The 20,770-nt window shown below is 35.4% G+C and overlaps 1 protein-coding gene across 2 annotated transcripts in view; it reads left to right on the top strand.

Annotated features, from left to right (window-relative positions):
- LRPPRC (leucine rich pentatricopeptide repeat containing) overlaps positions 1-20,770 on the top strand; it is a 104,439-nt gene that overhangs the window by 46,833 nt on the left and 36,836 nt on the right. For both annotated transcript variants that reach the window (XM_036027912.1, XM_036027913.1), the window contains exons 22-25: positions 551-636; positions 2,046-2,253; positions 10,212-10,336; positions 10,837-10,943. In XM_036027912.1, coding sequence (XP_035883805.1) covers positions 551-636; positions 2,046-2,253; positions 10,212-10,336; positions 10,837-10,943 — 526 coding nt within the window. The remainder of the gene's footprint in view (positions 1-550; positions 637-2,045; positions 2,254-10,211; positions 10,337-10,836; positions 10,944-20,770) is intronic.

Here is a 20,770-nt window from a genome sequence, read left to right as displayed (position 1 = left end):
AGTCTTTGTTTAAGACATTCTATTCCTTTAAAGCCAGGTTTTTTTTCCACTTTTACAACTGCATATCACAACTGTGGTGATGGTAGCTATTTTATAAGATTTGTTAAACAGCCCCCTCTCTGTACTGTAGTGTAAACAATTTTCCGTCCAATTTTTCAGGTATCTTTGGTTTCCCACCTTTTAGATTTATCAAATTAAAGTATGTGTCTTTGGGTATTTCAGTGTTCATTACAAAGTTAGAATCACCTGAAGTGCCACAAAGCAAAAGAATTCTTACATTCCTGTCATTTGAAGATGGAGTGATGTAACTTAAATGTAATGTTAGTTTTATTTCTTTTGTCACTTGAAATAGCAAATTTACATGTTATTATATTTGAACTTGTTATTTGGTTATATGCCAAAAATAAATCCTAACTGAAATGTAGAGGCAAATATTTAATAACAATTCAGACCATCAATGAGTTTTGAAAAGTGATAAAGTGGATATTGCAGTTATTTTTTGTAGTTGAATTGACTTTCAACATAATACAAATGTGGCTTTAATTTTTAGTGACCGTTTAGATTCATCTGCTGTCCTTGACACCAGCAAATATATAGGCCTTGTAAGAGTGTTGGGAAAACATGGCAAACTCCAAGGTAAGCCCGGGCATATAAAGGAAAGATGTGATGCAAGTATCTTGCCACTGGAATAATATGTGAATTGATATTAATGGTATATCATGTCCTGCAAAGTGCTTGAACACTTTGCATACAAATTTGCATGTGAATCCAACCAGAGCTGCATGGACAGTGTAGGCCATTAGTTTTAATGGATTGGCAAGCTTGTCATTTACATTTGCACAGCTCAGTGCTTTTTGCATTTCTGCAGCTAGTTTTTATTAGCATTGCTGTTTGGATTGAGTTTGAAGATCATGACTTATGGCACGATTTGCTTATGTGCCTGCACTAATGGCTTTGTTTTTGCCTAAGAACATCTGAAGGCTGAACATAAAGCCTCTAAATACAACTTTTATTAAAGAATGTGAATTTTGCAGTAGTCTTTGCCTTACCTTTTGATAACATTAACAAAATAAACAAGTTTTTATTTAGAAGTTTTCAGGGAAAGCCTAGATGATTATATAGTTGATATCCATGCTCTAGTTGTCTCATTGTTAGATAATGCTAAGCCTAATATAATTAATTACATTTGATGCATATTCTTACTATTTGTTTCTTAACTTTCTCATTGGGCTTTATTTTGAAACTTCCTTTTTCGTCTTCCCCTCTTCCTTGTATTTCCAGAGAAGATTTAAAAACTTTTTTTTATAGTGAAAATTGTATGGATAGAATATTTGATTTAAAAATTGATTTTTCCCCCCTAGGAAGGCTTTCTAACACAGAAAACTCTTTATAAGGATTAGCCTACTTTTTTAAAATCACATTTTGTAAAGCGGTCAAAACATTTTGCCTGTGCAATAATTAAGAACAACATTATAAAAATGCACTTATTCCATATCCTAAAATGTTTGTTTCTGCCTTCCTAATGAAGCTTAATGAATCTAATGTATTAACATGCAGTCTTTTGGAAAGCTTTCATTGGCTCTGCTTGGCTAATTAGTATCGACATAGCAAACAGGCCCTATCGGTATCAGACCATTAGTCTGGCTGTATATACAGTGTAAACACATCTTTATTATCTGGCTTCCTGACAAGCCATCTGCTGAAGAAACAATGGTGTGATTTAGCAGATGTTAGCTCTGAACGATAAAAGCATCCATTTAGGAGGATCTTACAGCTATAGGGCAGACCGTACAGGGTTATGTGGTGCAGAGTGGGCACACAGTCCCTATCTGTAATTTGTAGTCAAAGTTGCAGGGAAATGATAAAACCATGCTATTGTGGATTTATAATTGTAGTCTCGTTTAGAAATGCAAGTAGTAATTAACTTGAAATCGGCATTATACACTAGAATTTACATTCCTGCTGGGCTTGAAATGCTGTTTTAATAGCAGTTTGTTTTCCCTACATGAAATTACCTAAGGGTCTTTTGTGTTCTTTCATTGTAGATGCTATTAACATTCTAAAGGAAATGAAAGAGAAGGATGTTCTTATCAAAGACGCAACAGTCTTGTCCTTTTTTCACATCCTAAATGGAGCAGCTTTGAGAGGTGAAACTGAAACAGTAAAACAGTTACACGAAGCCATCATGACTCTAGGGTTAACGAAACCATCCACCATCATAAGTTCCCCATTGGTTACTGTGTATCTGGAAAAGTAAGTTAATTGAATTTTGAATTTTAAACGTTAGCATTAAAAGAATGAGTGTAATCATTTGGGGATTATACTTTATAAATATTCTGTGGTGCTGTGGAGGCCTTGAGGTTGTATGCCAAGAACAAGAGGACTTACAGGGACTAAGAGACCTTGGAAATCACCAGCAGCTCTGGGTCCTGTGGATTACTTCTCCATGGCATGATCTCTGCTGAAGTTTTGTGGGGCATGTGATGATATTACATGAAATCAAATTTAATTTTTTCTAGTTTTGAGCCTGATAAGTGTTAATTATTAATAAGTATAAGAAAGAAAGATTCCCTGGGGCTTTTGATTATGCATCATGACTGTTAATCAGGCAACAGTGCACAGCATCTCTTTAGTGCTCCTTTTCCCTACGTCGGATTTCATTTTAATTGTGTGTATTGATATGTGGTTTTTCTAGCTTTGATAAATATTATGGAACACATCTCTGTACCTTATGAGAAGATGAATTCTGTTTATAGGGCAGGATTTATTCAATTTAAAACTGTTCTATTTGAAATGCTTGTGTTGGTGTCCAATTGAATGTACTATTTGCAATGCAAATCATGAAATCAACCTACTCTCCCAATGAGTGAAACATTTTAGTAAGATGATTAAGTACCCTTTATTGTCTTCTTTTCCTTTTGTGTTTGTTTGTTTTTTAATTTCCTGGATCTTAACTCTTTGTCATCTTTTCCATGCTTAATGCAGTGTATAATCTGCTTATTTCCTGATTGGGATTTTCTGATTTTAGTATGGATTGTAGTGCTATCAATGCCAGGAGGAAAATAAAAGCTATGTTTTAGCAGTTCTTAATATTTTCCCTAAATTTCTGATAATTTTTTCTTATTTATTAGGGCATATGATTAATCAAATATAGTGAATGGTTTAGTTGAATTTAAAATGTAGAAGAAAAAATCTTTTAACTTGCTCTGTGTTAGGAAATATGTATGTAAATACATACAAACACAGATATATGCACATACATGTTTTATGAAATAATTCCTTTGCCATCCAATCAAAAAACAGTTTATCAAGTTAGATGATTGGCCAAATCTGAACCTTCACAATCTCAGCATTACATCCTTTTAAAGAAATAGTGATTCAAACAATTACTGTGTTACTGAGTTCTCATGTTCACAGCCAACTTTATATAGAAATCCTATAATTAATATGCTTTCTGCTAGAATTTTTTGATTGTTTAAAAAAGACCCATCTCTGCAAATTGCATGTGGAGCTTTGCATAGGGATTTGAAAGAATGGGCCCAGTGCCCAGAAGAATTAGGCCCTCCTTCACTACTGGGCAAAAATAAAATAATTAACAATGAAAATGAGGCCATGTAGAAAAGTATCTTACAAACAGAAACACTTTGAAGACAGAGGAGACACAAAAGTCTTCCAAAACAGGTCTGCAGATGGGGCTCATGAACCAGGAGAGCTTACCCAAGGGAACATGGGAATACCATGGGCTTCAGACTTAACCTGGAGCTTGCTCTGTGCTTTTGATTTTGTAGTCCAGTCAGAGGTTCGTGTGTCTCAGTAAAATCTGACTGTCCCTGTCATTTGGACCAGAGAAATCTGTTTGCATCTTTTCTCTTATGACTTCTTCACTGCTTTCACGTGGATAGAGAAATTGTTATTACCTTTTATTTTTATTTGCCTAGGGTTTTGGGTGTGGGGTGGGGTTTTTTTTCTGTCTTTGCAGAGGCAAGTCTGCACGACAAGGTTTTTCAAATTTATCTGTCCTAATAAAAAGTTTTGTGGACTGTTTTAGAGTTTGAGAACAATAAAAAGGAGACAAAGGAAAATTCATGTTTATAAATTGTAGAAAACAGTAATAGTACTCTTAGTTGGGGATAAGTTGAAGGAAAAAATTGACTTTAAACTCTTTTCCAATTGTGTTTTCCCCAGCTGATAGAAGGTAGCTAATTAATTCAGAACCTTGACAAGTGCAGTCCTAGGATTAAACTACACTAGTTTGCCAAAAAGTCCAGATGTATTTGATTTGATTAAATGCTTAATCTTCAATAATATAATGTAATTGACCTCAGCAGGTATGAACTCAACTGGGGAATGAGACTTAATTATTCAAATGAGATAAAATTATGAAAAGCATTCCAGAACATTGTACAAAATCTTCCATCTTTTCATTCAAAGGCAAGCACCTTTTTGGAATGTCATAGCAAAGACTCTAAAGAGGCTTTTATTTACACATTGTAATTCTGGAGCAAATTCATGACATGGAGTTCCTTAGAAAGATGATATTTAAGATTCAGTAGATTTTAATTTTGAATGGACTTTTCCAGCATTAGAAAAAACACGGGAGAAATTAACACTGTCAGTTTGTTACTTGGATAATGTATAAAAAGGTTTTGGATATGGAAAATAATACATTTTGTTTTTGTTCATTTGCCAAAATAACAACAGGTTTGCCCAGTGATAAACAGGTTTGTAAACTAATCTGCTTTTCTATTATCAAAATGATAATACTGGCATTGAGCAGAAAAACAAGAGTTGAACAGAATTTTTCACGTGTTCTGTTTACATTAGGGTTGTTCTGTAAACCATGTGTGCACATGTCATCCAAGGTGTTACTTTAAACATTTTCTTTCGTGGCTGTTTAAATTTTATTTTTTAATTGAAATCATACCTCATTCTGGGAAATGACCTGAATCCTCCATATTAAGGATGGAAGAAATGCTTTCAAATAGGTTAGAACAGCTTTCGATTCATCTTTATACAACATTAAAGGAAGTGAAATTAATAAAATCTGGGTCAATTAGGTTTAAAGGCATAAGAATTTGTATGATGCAGTTTCGGATTCACTTGTTTTATAGCTTATCTGCTTTGGTTTCATTGCATACAAAAAATATCTCAGGCTGTTTAACTGGATTATTTAGTACAACTGATCAAGGAAGCTTTAATTTTTGCTTTCCAATAAGGATCTTTCTGTGCTGATTTGTGCTGTAATCTGTATATGCCCACATACATTTCATGTAAGTGAATCATGGACTTTATATATAATCTTTTCAGAACTCTTGCTAAATTAATCTTGAGTTCTCCATAAAGGTCATAATTTCTGTTAGATAACAATGTAGGTTTTAAAACTCACTGTAGCACTTTAATATATTACATAAATGGAAAATATACTTTATTAAATGCTGGTTATTCTGTCATATACACGCCCCTTCAATTTTAGCATCTTCATTTGTACTGGATACTTTTATTATTTATGGGAATGCTTGCCTTCTAGACTAAAACTCTTTATGTGCTGAAAGGAAATTAAGGAGGTTTGCCTCTTTTACTCCATTATTGCAATTAAGAATTTAGCATCATCAGTGCCAAAGGACAAAAGTGTGTCATTTGCCCTAGGGGGACAGGACAGTGATAAGATGATTTTTCGTCAAGGATCATTGGGTCGTAATTAAGTTACATTCATGGCTATTGCTTTTTGAAGGATGATTGGTAAATGACAGGCTTCATGTGCTTAGTGCGGACAGTGTTCAGTAGGGTTTTTTCTCCCTCTGACAGAAAATCCTGTTGAGCCTGATAATGTAAATGTGGCATTTTATTCTGAACAAAAGAGCAGGGAAATGAGCTATCTTGTCTAATCATTCAGTTGTTTAACACCGACTTCCAGTTTAGACTCAATTGGCTGGAAAGCACTTGACATGTGAAGTTAGTTAGTGCTGTTCCGAACGCATGTTTGAGTAAATTTTAAAGTAAGTGACAGCTAAATTGTACCTAGGGAAATTACAAAGCCTTCAACACAGTTAATTTTTTGGGGAGGATTAGTTGTAATTGCAACACCAGTCTCCTTGAAGATTCCTCATTTATAGATGATGAACAGAAAAAAAAAACATTTAGCTCTTTCAAGGGCTGGTTCTTTTAACAGAGTAATTTTTGTGAAGATGATGGTTTCTCCTGAATTGATTTCTCTCCAAACAGAACATCTGCTTAAAATTTACAGAGTAGTTTGTTTTTAGAATGTTGGGGTGTTTTTCCCCCTTTTAAAAAAACTTTTTTTTCCCTGCAAAGCTCTTTTTTTCTCTAGTGATTTCAGATTTTGAGAGCTTTTTAGTCAATAAGCTCTCTCTCTAAGTAAATTGCCTCTTCTCTAACACTTTATGCATAATGTTGAAGCACTTTATTCCAATTAAAAATCAATATTTGTCATTTTTTGGTTGTTAAAGTTAAGTATACTCTCTGGATTGGAAAGTTATTTACCATAGTTAGGGAGACTAGGTCTGAAGCTATGAATAGTTGAATGGATGGTTATGGTTGTTCGTGTCTAACAATCCAAGATCACGTGAAACACGTGTGATTTTTTTTTTTTTTGTACAGTTACATGTAGTGGGGAATTGGGGTCAGGAGTGCTTTGTTTCCTGGGACCGTTAAGTAGGTATTTTTATAATCAATGAATGCTGTATGTGAATGTATGTCCAGTGGGTTTTTGTGTCATGGACATTACAGCACATTTTAATTCCATTAATAAGGACGAAAACAAGAGGTAACAGCTGAAGGTTTGCCTTTTGGGATGTTCCTCCACGTAATAATGAGAAATTAAGTTCGTAGTAGTTTTATCTATGGTCATATTTCCTTAGGAAAGTGAATTAGAGATTTCTAAAGTGAATTTTAATATGAGCCAAGTGAGTCCATTCATGTTAATAAATAAAACTTTTTTAAGTGTTTTAACTAAGTATTGTAATTGGACTATTATATATATATGTTCTTAAAACTTAGAATTATAGAATCTTTCTGCTGTTCTGCCTTTATTTCATAGACTTACAGAATTTTAATAAAGCTTATGTGAAATTAATTTGCATCAATCAAAATATTTTTAAGTGAGTGCCTACTTTTTATCAGCACATAGTTGTATTCATGGAAGTTACATATTTCACTGTGTTTTTGGAGGTAGTCTAGTCATTGAGCTATCACAGTGGGGTTTTTTAGAAATAATAATATGTTGTAGAGTTGATTTTCTTTTAGTATTATTTGAAATTTGTGAAAGCAGTGGCTAAATTTTTATTAGGCACAGACTTTTTACAATTTTTGTCCCATTTGTATATAAAGCTACAGGAATTGTTCATACAGGGGTAGGCAAAAGTAGGTTTACAGGTGTAAAACAAAGTAACAATAATTAATAAATAATAATACAAGAATAAACTTTTGTGTACTCACTACTTTAAACCTACTTTTGTCCATCCCAGTATGTACTGCAGTAAGCATGGAATCAAAGTTTTGAATCCAGAGTTAATGTTAACAAGATTTCTTAAAAGGATTATTGTTATTTTAGGATAGGATTTTAAATCACCTCTAGTGTTTTAAAGTATACAAAAGAAATGACAGAATCATTCTGGGTCACAGAAACTAGAAGTGCACTGATTGGTAGTGTTGTGTCCACATTTGGGGTATAAAGTAGTTAACACATTTTCCTTTAGATATTTTGCTGCTCTTAATTCCTTCATCTTGCCTAATAAAAGGGGTATTTTCACAAGATGATTTTCTCTGCTGGTGTGAAATAAAACATTTGAGTTGATGAACCTAATAGGCCTAAATTCATAGGACCTCACATTAGAATACTCCAGCTGGGGGGGAACCCAAAGGTCCTTCAGTTCAGCTGTTGTGAGAAGCTGCTTTTCACCACCTCTCCTAGATAGAAATGTATCACATTGCTGCAGCTGAACTGCATATACTACTTCTCAGTAGGACTGAAATTCAAGTCTCATGAGTATACAGCTCTTTTCATTGCAATATGAATTTTAAATACTTCTTCATGTTTATTTCCATCACCAAAGTTTCCCAGCTTTAATAGGAAAGATTAATGATGACATAAAATTATATGAGAAATGAACCCTTTTATCTCTTTTTAAAGTGACAGGATCCAACCACAAGTCAGAATGGAGATAACCGGGACTGAAAAGAAACGGACTAGTTGTTAGTTCATTTCTATCATGAGTATACTTTGTTTGAAATGTTTCATTATAGATTTCTAATTCTTTTTGTTGGCAACCTGAGGGCAGTAACATCAGTACTTAAATTTCTAACAAATATATGAATTATTTCCATTTTGCTATTCTTGTCTTTTCTGTTGTTGTTCTGAGCAGGTATAATCTTTAGAAGCATATATTTGGAGACCAAAGACTATTAACATGTCTCTTTGACTGACAGAACAATTATTCATTCATTTATTGATAGCTTTGACCTAAAGTAGGAGAAATGCAATTGAGACATTACTATTCTAGTTTGGGAATTGATCTGAAAAAGCAAATCATACCACTTTTAAAAAATCAGTATGTGTTAGCTTTTCTCTTAAAAATATTTTAGTAGTTTTCCATTAAATGGAATTGTAGAAAGGTAATAACTGAACTTGTGTCTGAAGCAAGGGAAAATACTGATTATATAAAGCTTTATATCATATGTGTAGCTACTGTAGCATTTCTCTTGCATGACAGTAATCTAGCCTGCAACATCTACTTGCAGTTTTGAAATTAACCTGTAATTTAGTCTTCACCCCAAATGACAAAAATTCAAATGACTCTGTGGGGTGCTGGAAGATGCACTGTAAACAGGGCTCAGTAAGGGGATGAGGTGGAGTTCCATCAGGATGGGCTCCTTTTCACTGTGTCAGTAGTCTTGCAGTGAAATTAACGCTTCTCCATGCTATTTTACTTTTTCAGTGTGGCTTAAAATCTTAATCTAGATAAAATAGTAATTCAGCCTAGGGCAACATAACATTTGAATAATGGACAAAATGTTAGGTTTTCAACAGAAAATTTAAAGGGGCTTTCTTTCAAGAACTGCTGCATCCAAGAAAGGAATGTGTTTTCTCCACTAATGTTGACACTGCCATTAGTACTGCTTTGGTCCATGTCTCTAAGCAGGCCTCTTTTTAAAAATATATATATATTTCACACTCTTTAAAAATTTGTTATTTCTTATTCCAAATTGCATTGACTATTAGGTTAAACAAACAACAGTGCGTTTAATGGAGCTTAATCTAGAATTAGGCACACTCCATGGAAGTGGGAAGTCCAGGGACCTGATGGACACGCCTTTCTTCCTCTGTTCACCTGGCAGTGGTCGGTCAGTCTCCAGATGCTCTCATCTCCTTATCTATGTAAAAGTGAAGGATGGGGGCAGGTAGAATTGGATCAGATAATGTACAGTTTTTCCAAGGTCTTACGTATTACTCATACTGTCATTTCCTTTTACAGGAAAAAGTAGTTTTTGAGGATTCACAAGAATGTATTTCTACATTCTTGTTTAAGAAACTGACTTAATGAAAATATTTTTTTATTTTAATTTATTACCACATCAGAGAAGTCTTGACTTTATAATTGGAAATAATTTTTAAAAGCTTACCCTCTAATGAAAAGCCTTTTAAGAGTTCTAGAATTCACTGAATTCATAAGAATATCCTAGCTTTAGTAACAGTACATTTCTCTATGTATGAATTCTAGTTATTTTCTCCTCATCTGGAGAGATGGCAGTATAAAAAATAAGATAAAGGTGGAAGTGCTTGAAAATTCTTGATAGCTGTTGACAGACATTTAATAAAGTTTCCCAAATTTGGAATTATTGAGAACTATAAATGCATAAGTAGTTACAAAAATATTTGATGGTAGTCATTGTTTTTAGAAATAATGCATTCTTACAGTAATCTTGGAGAATATGGAACCTTCATCTATTTTGACTTTTTTTATAGTGCCATTTAGCAAGTAAAATTGTAAAAGATGAAGCAGGGAAAGCAGGGAACTGCTGATGATGTCTGAACACTTATTTATATGTAAGGATTGTTTCTCTTACTCTTTTTTCATTTTGGCTTCATGGTTTTCTGCCTCAAAGCATAGTCGTGTACATTTTTAACTGGTCGCTTGTACATGTTTCTAAACTAACACATATTTTTTCATTGTTAATATTTTTATGTTTTCAAGGGATGACTTACCTGCTGCTCTTGAAGCCACCATTGGATGCTATGAAAAGTATAAAGTATTACCGAGGATTCATGATGTCTTATGTAAATTGATAGAGAAAGGCGAGACTGATCTAATTCAGAAAGGTTAGTCACTTTTTAATATCCCAGTGTACTCCGAGTTGCCGCTGCCCCTCCCCCGCCCCTGCACTCATCGCTTATTTAATCTTAATGCATTGCTGTGAAAAGAAAATGGAACACGAAGGCAACGCACATCCAGAGAACATGTTACACTTCTAAATTAAAAATATATCAGGTAGATTTTCAGTATTGTAAGTGTCCTTGATTTTAATAACTGCTCATTTTTAAAAGTTGCCCCTCTATTTTCTATTTCTTGGTGATGTAGCTTTATGAGGACTTTTTGCCCTCGTTGTCACCAGTTCCCTCTGAAGCTGGTCGTAGGTACTGATTGTTATAAATGGGTGCTGTTAAATAAAGGCTGTGCCAGGAAGTTGGTTGGCATAGCTATAATCTGTAAGATGTTCTAAATATATGGTCTACTGTTTTCTTATATTTTTCTAGAACTTCAGCTGATGCTGTTTCTCTACATTTTTTTCTTCTAATATATTTTCTTCTTTCCTCTCTAGCAATGGACTTTGTGAGCCAAGAGCAAGGTGAAATGACAATGCTCTATGATCTCTTCTTTGCCTTCCTACAGACGGGAAATTACAAAGAGGCCAAAAAGATCATTGAGGTGCGATTTTAACTACAGTATTCTAATTGTACAGCCTTTTAGACTCTTAATTAGAATATGTTTTAAAATTTTAACCTTTAATTACACTTGTTCTGATTCATGTTAATATAATTCAATCCCAGTAATGGGGTGGGGGTAGGGAGAAACTCGGCCAGCTTCTTTATTGTATATAATTACAGTTCAAAAAAGGCAGCCTGGTTGTATATTGAATTTGTTTCCTTACTTTGTTAAATTCACTGTTATATATCAAACTGATATTTGCATAAATCTTGGATTGTGGAACAATTAAATTAAACTGGCATTCCTGGGTGTAAAGTTACTAATCCTCTTTGCCAAGGAATTCTTTGTTCTTAAAAGCAGTGGAATTTAATTTGTTGCAGTTCATGCTCAGATTTATTTGTAATGCTTGTCTGCAAGTTAATCAACCAAACAAGTGCTGTCCGCAACTGTTTGGCATTTAATTTAGAATTTCTTCTCTCTCTCTCTCTTTTTTTAACTGTGGTAAGCAGCTTATGAGAATAGTAGGTGACAAACCTGGCCTATTTAGGATTTAGCGTATTTTGTCTAAGCGTGATTGAAATTTTGCTTACTGAAATGAATAAGTCAAAGGGCACCTATAAAGTCTGTCCTAATTGTGATTAATTTCACTATTAAACAATTCTGTGTCCCCTAAAAAACAAACTGTTTCCAAAAGATGGAACCATAACCTTAAAGAAATATTTAATGTGATTAAATAAATTTGTAAACACATCAGTAACCATGTTTCTCTCAGATCATGCTTTGCCATGACTTCATTTCTTTTTCCAGAAGTGCCCATGGTGGACAGCACACAGGTGTGGTGTTTGGCCCTCTTGATTGTATATTGATGACTGCTTATCATGAAATTGAAAATGTAGACATACAACCCATAAAATTATTAGTTTCTATTGATGTTTTTGAAAGAAAAGTCTAGTATGGAAAAGGAAGACTATGAAATTAATTCAGAACTTTCTTCTCTTATTGTCTGTCTTATAATTCAGTTGATCCTCCTGCCAGAGGAGAGTGGGAAATGCTTTCTTGGACAGGTGTTTCTGTAGCTCAAGTAGTTCATTTGTATTATGTAGAAATGGTTTATAAATTTTTTCATTGTAAGTACACGGTGGGTCTGTCAGAAATTGTGAGGGGAGCTGCCTGCCTGTTGAGTTCTGTTGCTCTTTATACATGGTGTCAGTACGAGCAGGGCAGCGATCAGAGTAGAAGTGAAGCTCAGCTATTCACATAATGATGATGAACGGTTCTATAGTAGGCAGTCATGTGCCTTTGTACGTAATAAGCAAGACACAATAGGAAGAGCCAAAGGCATAAGAGTGAGTTCTTTTGCCATGTACTGGCTAGTGTGAGTTCTCCTTTTGCCATGTAATGGACAAGTTACTAAACCATTTTACACTTTCTTATCTATACAAGGGAGTACAGGGTGGGGCAAAAGTAGGTTTACAGTTTATATGGAAAATAATAATAATTACAAGAATAAACTGTTTCATGTACTCAGAACTGTAAACCCAATTTTGTCCTACTGTATATAGTCTTTTTTTTTTTAATACTCAATCACATAATGTATGTAAAGCAGCTTTCCTGCTTCCTGGATTATGACAGTAATAAATAATATTAATTCTCTTTGCTCCTTAAAGGTAGGGATTATATTTTCTTCTTTATACCACATAATTCATAATAATGATGCTTAGCAGAAGGTATATGCTTGTCACATGAATAGGTAAGAGAAGACTGCCTCTTAATTACTCTAAAGCTTTGCCAGTGTACATCATCACTAAGTGTAATCATTTAGGAATGGCTGTCTACTGATTATACAATTTTCATAGTGGATATGTATAAAATTGCTTAAAGGATATTTGTAGAATCCTTGCAGTCCGCTAGAGTAGTTCAGCAAGGTGTGTAATATGAGAATATACTGAAACACATTTCAGTGGCTTTTTTAATGGTTAGTTGGAGTTGAATTAAAGCTGGGAACTTGCTTTTTTTCACTGTGGAAATTTAAGACCTGGAGCTTTTCTTACAGTTTTCTAAGGATTATTAAAAATATAAAAAGTAATGAAAATTAATAAGCTGGGACTGTATCAGCATATAAAGGAATATTACAAAATACTGAGCAGCATTTTCATCATTCCCCAAAATGCAGTAGAATCTTATCAATGAGTCAGTCCATTAGGGTTGAATTTCCAAAGCAAAGTATACAATGAAGCTTCTTGGCTTTGAAACACTGTGGGAAATAAACCAGTGATTAAAATGAACATAGTCTGCCTGGCTGCCCTGGCTCAGTGGATTGAGTGCCAGCCTATGAACCAAAGGGTTGCTGATTTCATTCCCAGTCAGGACACCTGCCTGGGTTGCAGGCCAGGTCCCTAGTAGGGGGTACATGAGAGACAACCACACAATGATGTTTCTCTTCCTCTCTTCTTCCTTTCCCCTCTAAAAATAAATAAATAAAATCTTAAACAATTAAAAATAAAATAAAGTAAACATAGTCTTATGTTTTATATCTATACATGGGTTATTGCAGGAAGGTGGAATTGTAGCTGATATTTTGCTTTATACTTTTCTGTATTTTCTGATTTTTCTGAGCACGTGAGGTTTGTTCAGAAGGTATCCAGCCATATAATATGGAAAATAGACATTTATTGAAGAAGATACAAGATACAGGAAACATTGTACATAGGACAATGATGACTCAGTTCCCTTCAAAGTAGGTACCTTGGGACCTCACACAGTTCTTCCAATCTTCATCAGCCGCCCTTTCATATTTTCCTGAATCTCATCAACTGAAAATCATTTCCCTTTCAAAGGTGATTTTAGTTTTGGGAAATGTCAGAAGTTGTAGGGTGCTAAATCTGGGCTGTAGAGGGCTGAGTTACCTGGGTAATTTGATGTTTCTCCGAAACACTCTGAACGAGACATGATGCATGAGTGGGCACTTTGTAGTAATGAAGCTGCCAATCAGCAGTTGCCGGTAGCTGCACCCTTCTGAATCATCTGAATAGTTTCTGAGGAGGAATGTTCAAGCTTAACGAAAAATATTGATGCAGATTCGTTGCTCTACTCATTCATTTTGAATGTGATATCCACACAGTACACATGTTCACTCAGTGGCGTCTACCACCCCCACTGACTAGTACAGTGAAGTTGTCATTGTTCACACACGCGCATTCTCGTTCATTCTCCTTGGCTGCCAGGTTACATTGATGTCACGCAAACCATTATTCTGTTAACAATGGCTGGACTTTATCTGGACAGACCTTGTATGTATATATATTTTTTAAAATATGTAATCTTTATTATATTTCTTTCCATTACCATTTAGTCCCCCTCCCCCAGCAGTCACTACCCTGTTGTCCACATCCACAAGTCCTTTTTCTGTTTTGCTCAATTCCTTCACCCCCTAATCTCCCCCCACACTAGCTGTCATCTGTTCTTCATCTGAGTCTGTCTCTGTTTTGCTTGTTAGTTCAGTTTGTTCATTAGATTCCACATATGAGTGAAATATGGTATTTGTCTTTCTCTGACTGGCTTATTTCACTTAGCATAATGTTCTTCAAGTCCATCCATATTGTTGCAAAGGGCAAAATTTTCTTCTTTTTTATGAGAATTGCATTGTGTAAATGTCCTATAGTTGTTTTATCTACTTGTCTACTGGACAGTTGGGCTGCTTCCATATCTTGGCAGTTGTAAATAACACTGCAGTGAACATAGGAGTGTTTATGTTCTTTTGAATTAGCATTTCAGGTTCCTTTGAATATATTCCCAGAAGTGAAATCGCTGGGTCAAAAGTCTCTCCATACTGCTTTCCACAGTGGCTGCACCAGTCTGCATTCCCACCAACAGTGCAGAAGGGTTCCCCTTTCTCCATATCCTTGTTAGCACTTCTTGGTTTTTGATTTACTCAAGATGGTCATTCTGACAGGTGTGAGGTGATATCTCATTTTGGTTTTAATTTGCATTTCTCTGATGATTAGTGACATTGAGCATCTTTTTGTATGTCTATTGGCCATCTACATGTCCTCTTTGGAGAAGTGTCTATTCAGGTCCTTTGCCCATTTTTTAGTTGGGGTTTGTTTTTTTCTTGTTAAGGTTTTTTTTTTTTTGATGTTGAGTTTTGTAAGTACTCTATGCATTTTGGATATTAACCTCTTATCAGATGTATTGGCGAATATGTTCTCCCATTTCACATATATTCTTATAGTCAGAAAAAGTGTTATTTCCTTCCAAAAAAAGTAAGAAAGAAAAGCAAATCAGACTAAGACCAACCCTCAGGGAGCCAATGTGAAGCACTTTGAACGTGAAATTAAAATGTGAAGAGAACTGCTGTATATGACCGAAAAGTGTTAACTGCTGTAAGTATAAATAGTACTACAAGTTTAAGAGTAGAACTTATTCCCAAATAGGAAATTAGGCAAGACTTTCTGGAGGAAGTAGGGTATGAGAAGGAGACTGATGGGTGTGGTAGTACTTAATATTGGGGAGTTTGAGGATTTGGAAAGTATATTTTTGAAGTATTAGAGCAAAGAAGTAGAAAAGGGGAAATCACTAAATATCTCTCCCCCCAGCTGTGTTGAGATATACAGGTAATTGACATGTAGTGTTTTGTAAGTTTAAGGTACACAGGGTGTTGATTTGATGTATTTATATATTGCAAAGTGATTACCATGGTAGCATTAGTTCACACCTCTGTCACTTCACATAATTGCCATTCTTTTTTGTGGTGAGAACATTTAAGATCTCTCTTAGAAACTTTCAGGTAAATAATACAGTATTGTTAACTATAATCACCATTCTGCATATTAGATCCCTAGAATCTGTTCATCTTATAACTGAAAGTTTGTACCCTTGACCAACATTTCCCCCACCCCTGAGCCCCTGGCAACCACCATTCTACTTTCTGTGTCTAGGAGTTGGAGTTTTTAAGATTCCACATATAAGTGATATCATACAATATCTGTCTTTCTCTTGTCTGACTTATTTCACTTAGCATAATATCCTGAGGGTGTGTCTGTATTGTTGCAAGTAGCAGGATTTCTTTTCTTGTGGCTGAATAATATTCGCTTGTATGTAATATATACCGCATCTTCTTTGTCCACAGACAGACACTTAGGTTGTTTCCATGTCTTGACTGTTGTGAATAATACTGCAGTGAATATGGAGTACAGATATCTCTTTGAGAGCCTGATTTCATTTCCTTAGGCTATATATCCACAAATGGAATTGCTGGGTCATAGGATAGTTCCGTTTTTAATCTTTTGAGGATCCTCGGTACTGTTTTCTATCATGGCTGAACCAGTTGATATTCGCAACAACAATGCACAAGGGTTCCCTTTTCTCCACATCCTTGCCAACACTCGTCTCTTGTCTTTTCAATGACAGCCAGTCTAACAAATGGGAGATGATAGCTCATTGCAGTTTTGATTTATTTCCCAGATGACTAGTGATGTTGAGCATCTTTTCATGTACTTGGTCATTTGTATATCTTCTTGGGAAATATGTTTATTCAACTCCTCTGTTCATTTTTTAATTGGATTGTTTGGGTTTTTGATTTTGAGTTGTATGGATTCCTTACAGACTTTGGATATTAATCCCTTATCAAATATATGGCTTACAGATATTTTCTACTGTTCTGTAGGCTGCCTTTTCATTTTGCTGATTGTTTCTTTCGCTGTGCAGAAGCATTTTAGTTTGATGCAGTCCCACTTGTTTATTTTTGTTTTTATTATTTGTGTTTTTGATGTCTTATCCAAAAACTCATTGCTAAGACCAATATCAAGAAGCTTTACCCCATGTTTTCTTCTAGGAGTTTTATGGTTTCAAGTCTTATATTGAAGTCTTAAATCCATTGTGAATTATCTTGTGACTGGTGTTAAAATAGTCCCAATTTCATTCTTTAGCATTTGATTATCCAGTTTTCCTAGTGCCATTTTTTAATTACAGAGACTATCTTGGCTCTTTTGTTAAATATTCACTGGCCATATACGCAAGGGTTTATTTCTGGCCTCTTGATTCTGTTCTGTTGGTATATGGTGTTTTTATACAGTACTGTACTGTTTTGATAACTGTAGCTTTGTATAATAGTATAGTTTGAAATCAGGAAATATGGTACCTTCAGCTTTGTTGTTTTTCAAGACTGCTTTGGCTCTTCACGATCTTTTGTGGTTTCATATGAATTTCAGATTTTTTTTTCTAATTCTGAAAAATGCCATTTGGCGTTTTCCTAGGGATTACATTAACTCTGTACATGCCTTTGTTTAGATAGTATGGATATTTTAATAATATTAATTCTTCTGATCCATGAACGAGGGATATCTTTCCATTTATTTTTGTCTTAAGTTTCTTTTATCAAAGTCTTACAATTTTCAGTGTACAGATCTTTCACATCCTTGGTTTAATTATTCCTAAGTATTTTATTGTTTTTGATACTGTTGTGAATGGTGGGGTTTTTTTGTGGGGTTTTTTTTTTTTTTTGGTCAGATATTTTGTTGTGTATAGAAGTGAAACTGATATTTTTGTGTATCGATTTTGTATCCTGCAACTTTACTGAATTCATTGATTAGTTCTATAGTTTTTTGGTGGAGTCGTTAGGGTTTTCTGTGTATAAGATTATATCTGCAGCCCCACCTGGTGTGGCTCAGTTGGTTGGGCGTTGTTCCGCAAAGTGAAAGGTAGCCAGTGTGATTCCCAGTCAGGACATGTGCTTGGGTAAAGTCCCCAGGTGGGGTGCATACAAGAGGCAACTGATTGATGTTTCTCTTACATCTCTTTTTCTCCTTCTCTTTCTCCCTCCCTTCTCCTTCTCTAAAAAGAAATAAGTAAAACCTTTTTAAAAAGATTATATCTGCAAACAAAGACAATTTTACTTCCTTTCTAATTTTTTAAGTAATTCCTTCATCCTGCGGCATAGGATTTGTGAGAAATATTTTGTAAGGGTAAATTGTACCCAGAGACCCTTAATTATCTGAATATGCAGACTGGAGTTCAGTCAGAAAACAGCGTTAAAAGAAAACGGTGTGAGCAGTGTTAAAAAGAAATTTGTATTAGCAGAAGGATGTGTGATAGATTAAAGGGGGTTTGAGGCAGGCAGTGAGATTAATAGGATCTGAATTAGGATAATGGTTGTGGGAATTTTTAAGACGTTTTAGTCAGTTATTTCAAGTGATATTTAATAATTGAAGGATAGTGACCTTAGCAGGAGATGGGATGAATTAACAGAGGCATGAGATCATTTAAGCTCTGACTTGAGATAAACTAAGCTCTGAGATCTGATAAAGCAGTTGTCATTATAAACCCTTAGAGTTGGCATTGACATTCTTGTCTGAAACTTCCTGAATATAGTCCTTTAACAAAGGTGGTTGATAACATCTGTGGCTTCTCAATTTGACCAGTGTTCCCTCCCCCCCACATTTTTTTCTTTCTCCCTCCCTCCCGCCCATCCTCCCTTTCCCTCTCCCTTTCTTTAACAAATACTAATTGAGGACATCTTACAGTCTAGTCCTAAAGATAGATGTTGGAAAGCTGAATCTATAAAATACAATAATTGCTATAAGAAAAACTGCTGCTAAAAGGAACTATTTCAGATGAGATTGTTCTGAGGAAGTGATGTTTGGAATAAGAATTGAGGGATGAACTAAAAACCAGCCACATAAGGAGTGAAGGCAGAAGCATCTCAGGTGGAGGGAACTGCTTGTGCAGGAGGTGCTTTCACCCTTTACCGTATTCTGTCTTTTAGGACCCAGCCAGAGAGTCCTACAAGACCACGTCTAGAATGATTGGTACATCGTCAAACACTTAATAAGTGTTGGTTTTATTCCATTCCTTCTACGTGCATTCTTTCAAGCTGTGTTGAAGTTACTCCTTTGGTCTCTTCTGTAGTCTCATCCTCTGCAAGCTAACTGTCCCTAGTTCCTTCCTCTGTTGGCATGAAATATGCCATGAGATAATGTTCACATATTATTGTTACAAACTTACATAATAATTTCAGGTAAATATATTTTGTGAACTGGATCTCTCTTACCAGTGATGATGATCAATCGGGTTTTCCCCCTGTATATAGAGATTCAGGTAAAACTTACACATGTTATTGTTCAAAATACACCAAGTATAATGACTAACTGTTAATCCCACTATTCATCTAGTTATGTGTGTGGGTTTTCTGTCCATTATACAATGCATGTTTCTTTTATATATAATTGAAATAAACTGAATCATATAGCTTAATATTTTTTTCACCCTACTTAATGTCTCTGCATTTCCCTACATGTAATTAAGAAGTCTTCTAAACATTATTTTTAATGGCCACATCATTCCATTGTAAAAGTGAACTAAGGTTTATTTGTCCGTTTGTCCTTTGATAAAAATGTTCACTGTTAGTAGTCATCTTAATTCAAGTCTACCTACAGGCATATTTGGTTTTCAGATATTTATTTAGGATCATTTCTTAGAGGTGGATGAAAAGTCATTACCATTTTTAAGACTTCTGATACCTAAAGACAAATTTTTGTTGTGTCTTTGTAGGTGATAGTTCTTTTATCGTTCATAGTGACAGAGATTTGGACTAAAACCCAGGCTGTCTGAGCTCTAGCTCCACATTCCTTTTGCTAAAAATTAGGATAAAATAGATGGAATTTTTTTGTTTAAAAAAAGACTTCATTCTTTTAGTCAAGTATTTTTTTAGGTACTTCTGTCACCTCCCAGGAAGGAACTCTTACAGGTCATTTAAATAAATTAACACTGGTTGATAATTCATTTTGTGTTTTAACACTGGACATTAAGTCCAGAGAGAGATGATACATATAAGTATAAAAAGCTAAATGATAGTATGAAATGTTGAATAACCATATTAGAAGTTTCTAGGGACTTCTGGCCAAGATGGAGGCGTAGGTAGACACACTGTGACTCCACACACAACCAAAAGAAGGACAACAAATTTAAAAACAAAGAACAACCAGAACTGACAGGAAATCGAACTGTATGGAAGTCTGACAACCAAGGAGTTAAAGAAGAAACACCCTGACCTGCAGGAGGAGTGGAGACGGGCAGCCTGGCAGAGAGGACTTGTGGCAAGGCGGCAGGTGGAGGATCAGGTGGTCCCACATTTGTGTGCAGATAAACAGGGAGGAACACCTGGGGAGCGAGACAGACTGTGCAACCCAGGGTCCCAGCGTGGGGAAACAAAGCCTCAAAACCTCTGACTGGAAACACCTGTGGGGGTTGAGGCGCCTGCGGGAGAAACTCCCAGCCTCACAGGAGAGTTCGTTGGAGAGACCCACAGGGTCCTAGAATATACACAAGCCCACCCTCCTGCGAATCAGCACCAGAAGGACCCAATTTGCTTGTGGGTAGCGGGGGAAGAGACTGAGAGTCAGCAGAGAGCTGAGCAAGCGCCATTGTTCCCTCTTGGACCCCTCCCCCACACAGCATCACAACACAGTGACATGGGTTACCCCACCCTGGTGAACGCCTGAGGCTCCACCCCTCACTATGTAACACGCACTCAAAGACAAAAAAAATGGCCCAAATGAAAGAACAGATCAAAGCTCCAGAAAAAATACAACCAAGCGACGAAGAGATAGCCAACCTATCAAATGCACGGTTCAGAACACTGGTAATTAGGGTGCTCACAGAAATGGTTGAATATGGTCACAAAATAGAGGAAAACATGTAGTGAAATAAAGGAAAATGTACAGGGAACCAACAGTGACGGGAAGGAAACCAGGACTCAAATCAACAATTTGGAGCAGAAGGAAGAAAGAAATATTCAGCCAGAACAGAATGAAGAAACAAGAATTCAAAAA

The sequence above is a fragment of the Phyllostomus discolor genome, chromosome 6 (genome assembly GCF_004126475.2).
Source record: "Phyllostomus discolor isolate MPI-MPIP mPhyDis1 chromosome 6, mPhyDis1.pri.v3, whole genome shotgun sequence".
Lineage (NCBI taxonomy): Eukaryota > Metazoa > Chordata > Mammalia > Chiroptera > Phyllostomidae > Phyllostomus > Phyllostomus discolor.
This window is presented reverse-complemented; position numbering and strand designations above follow the sequence as displayed.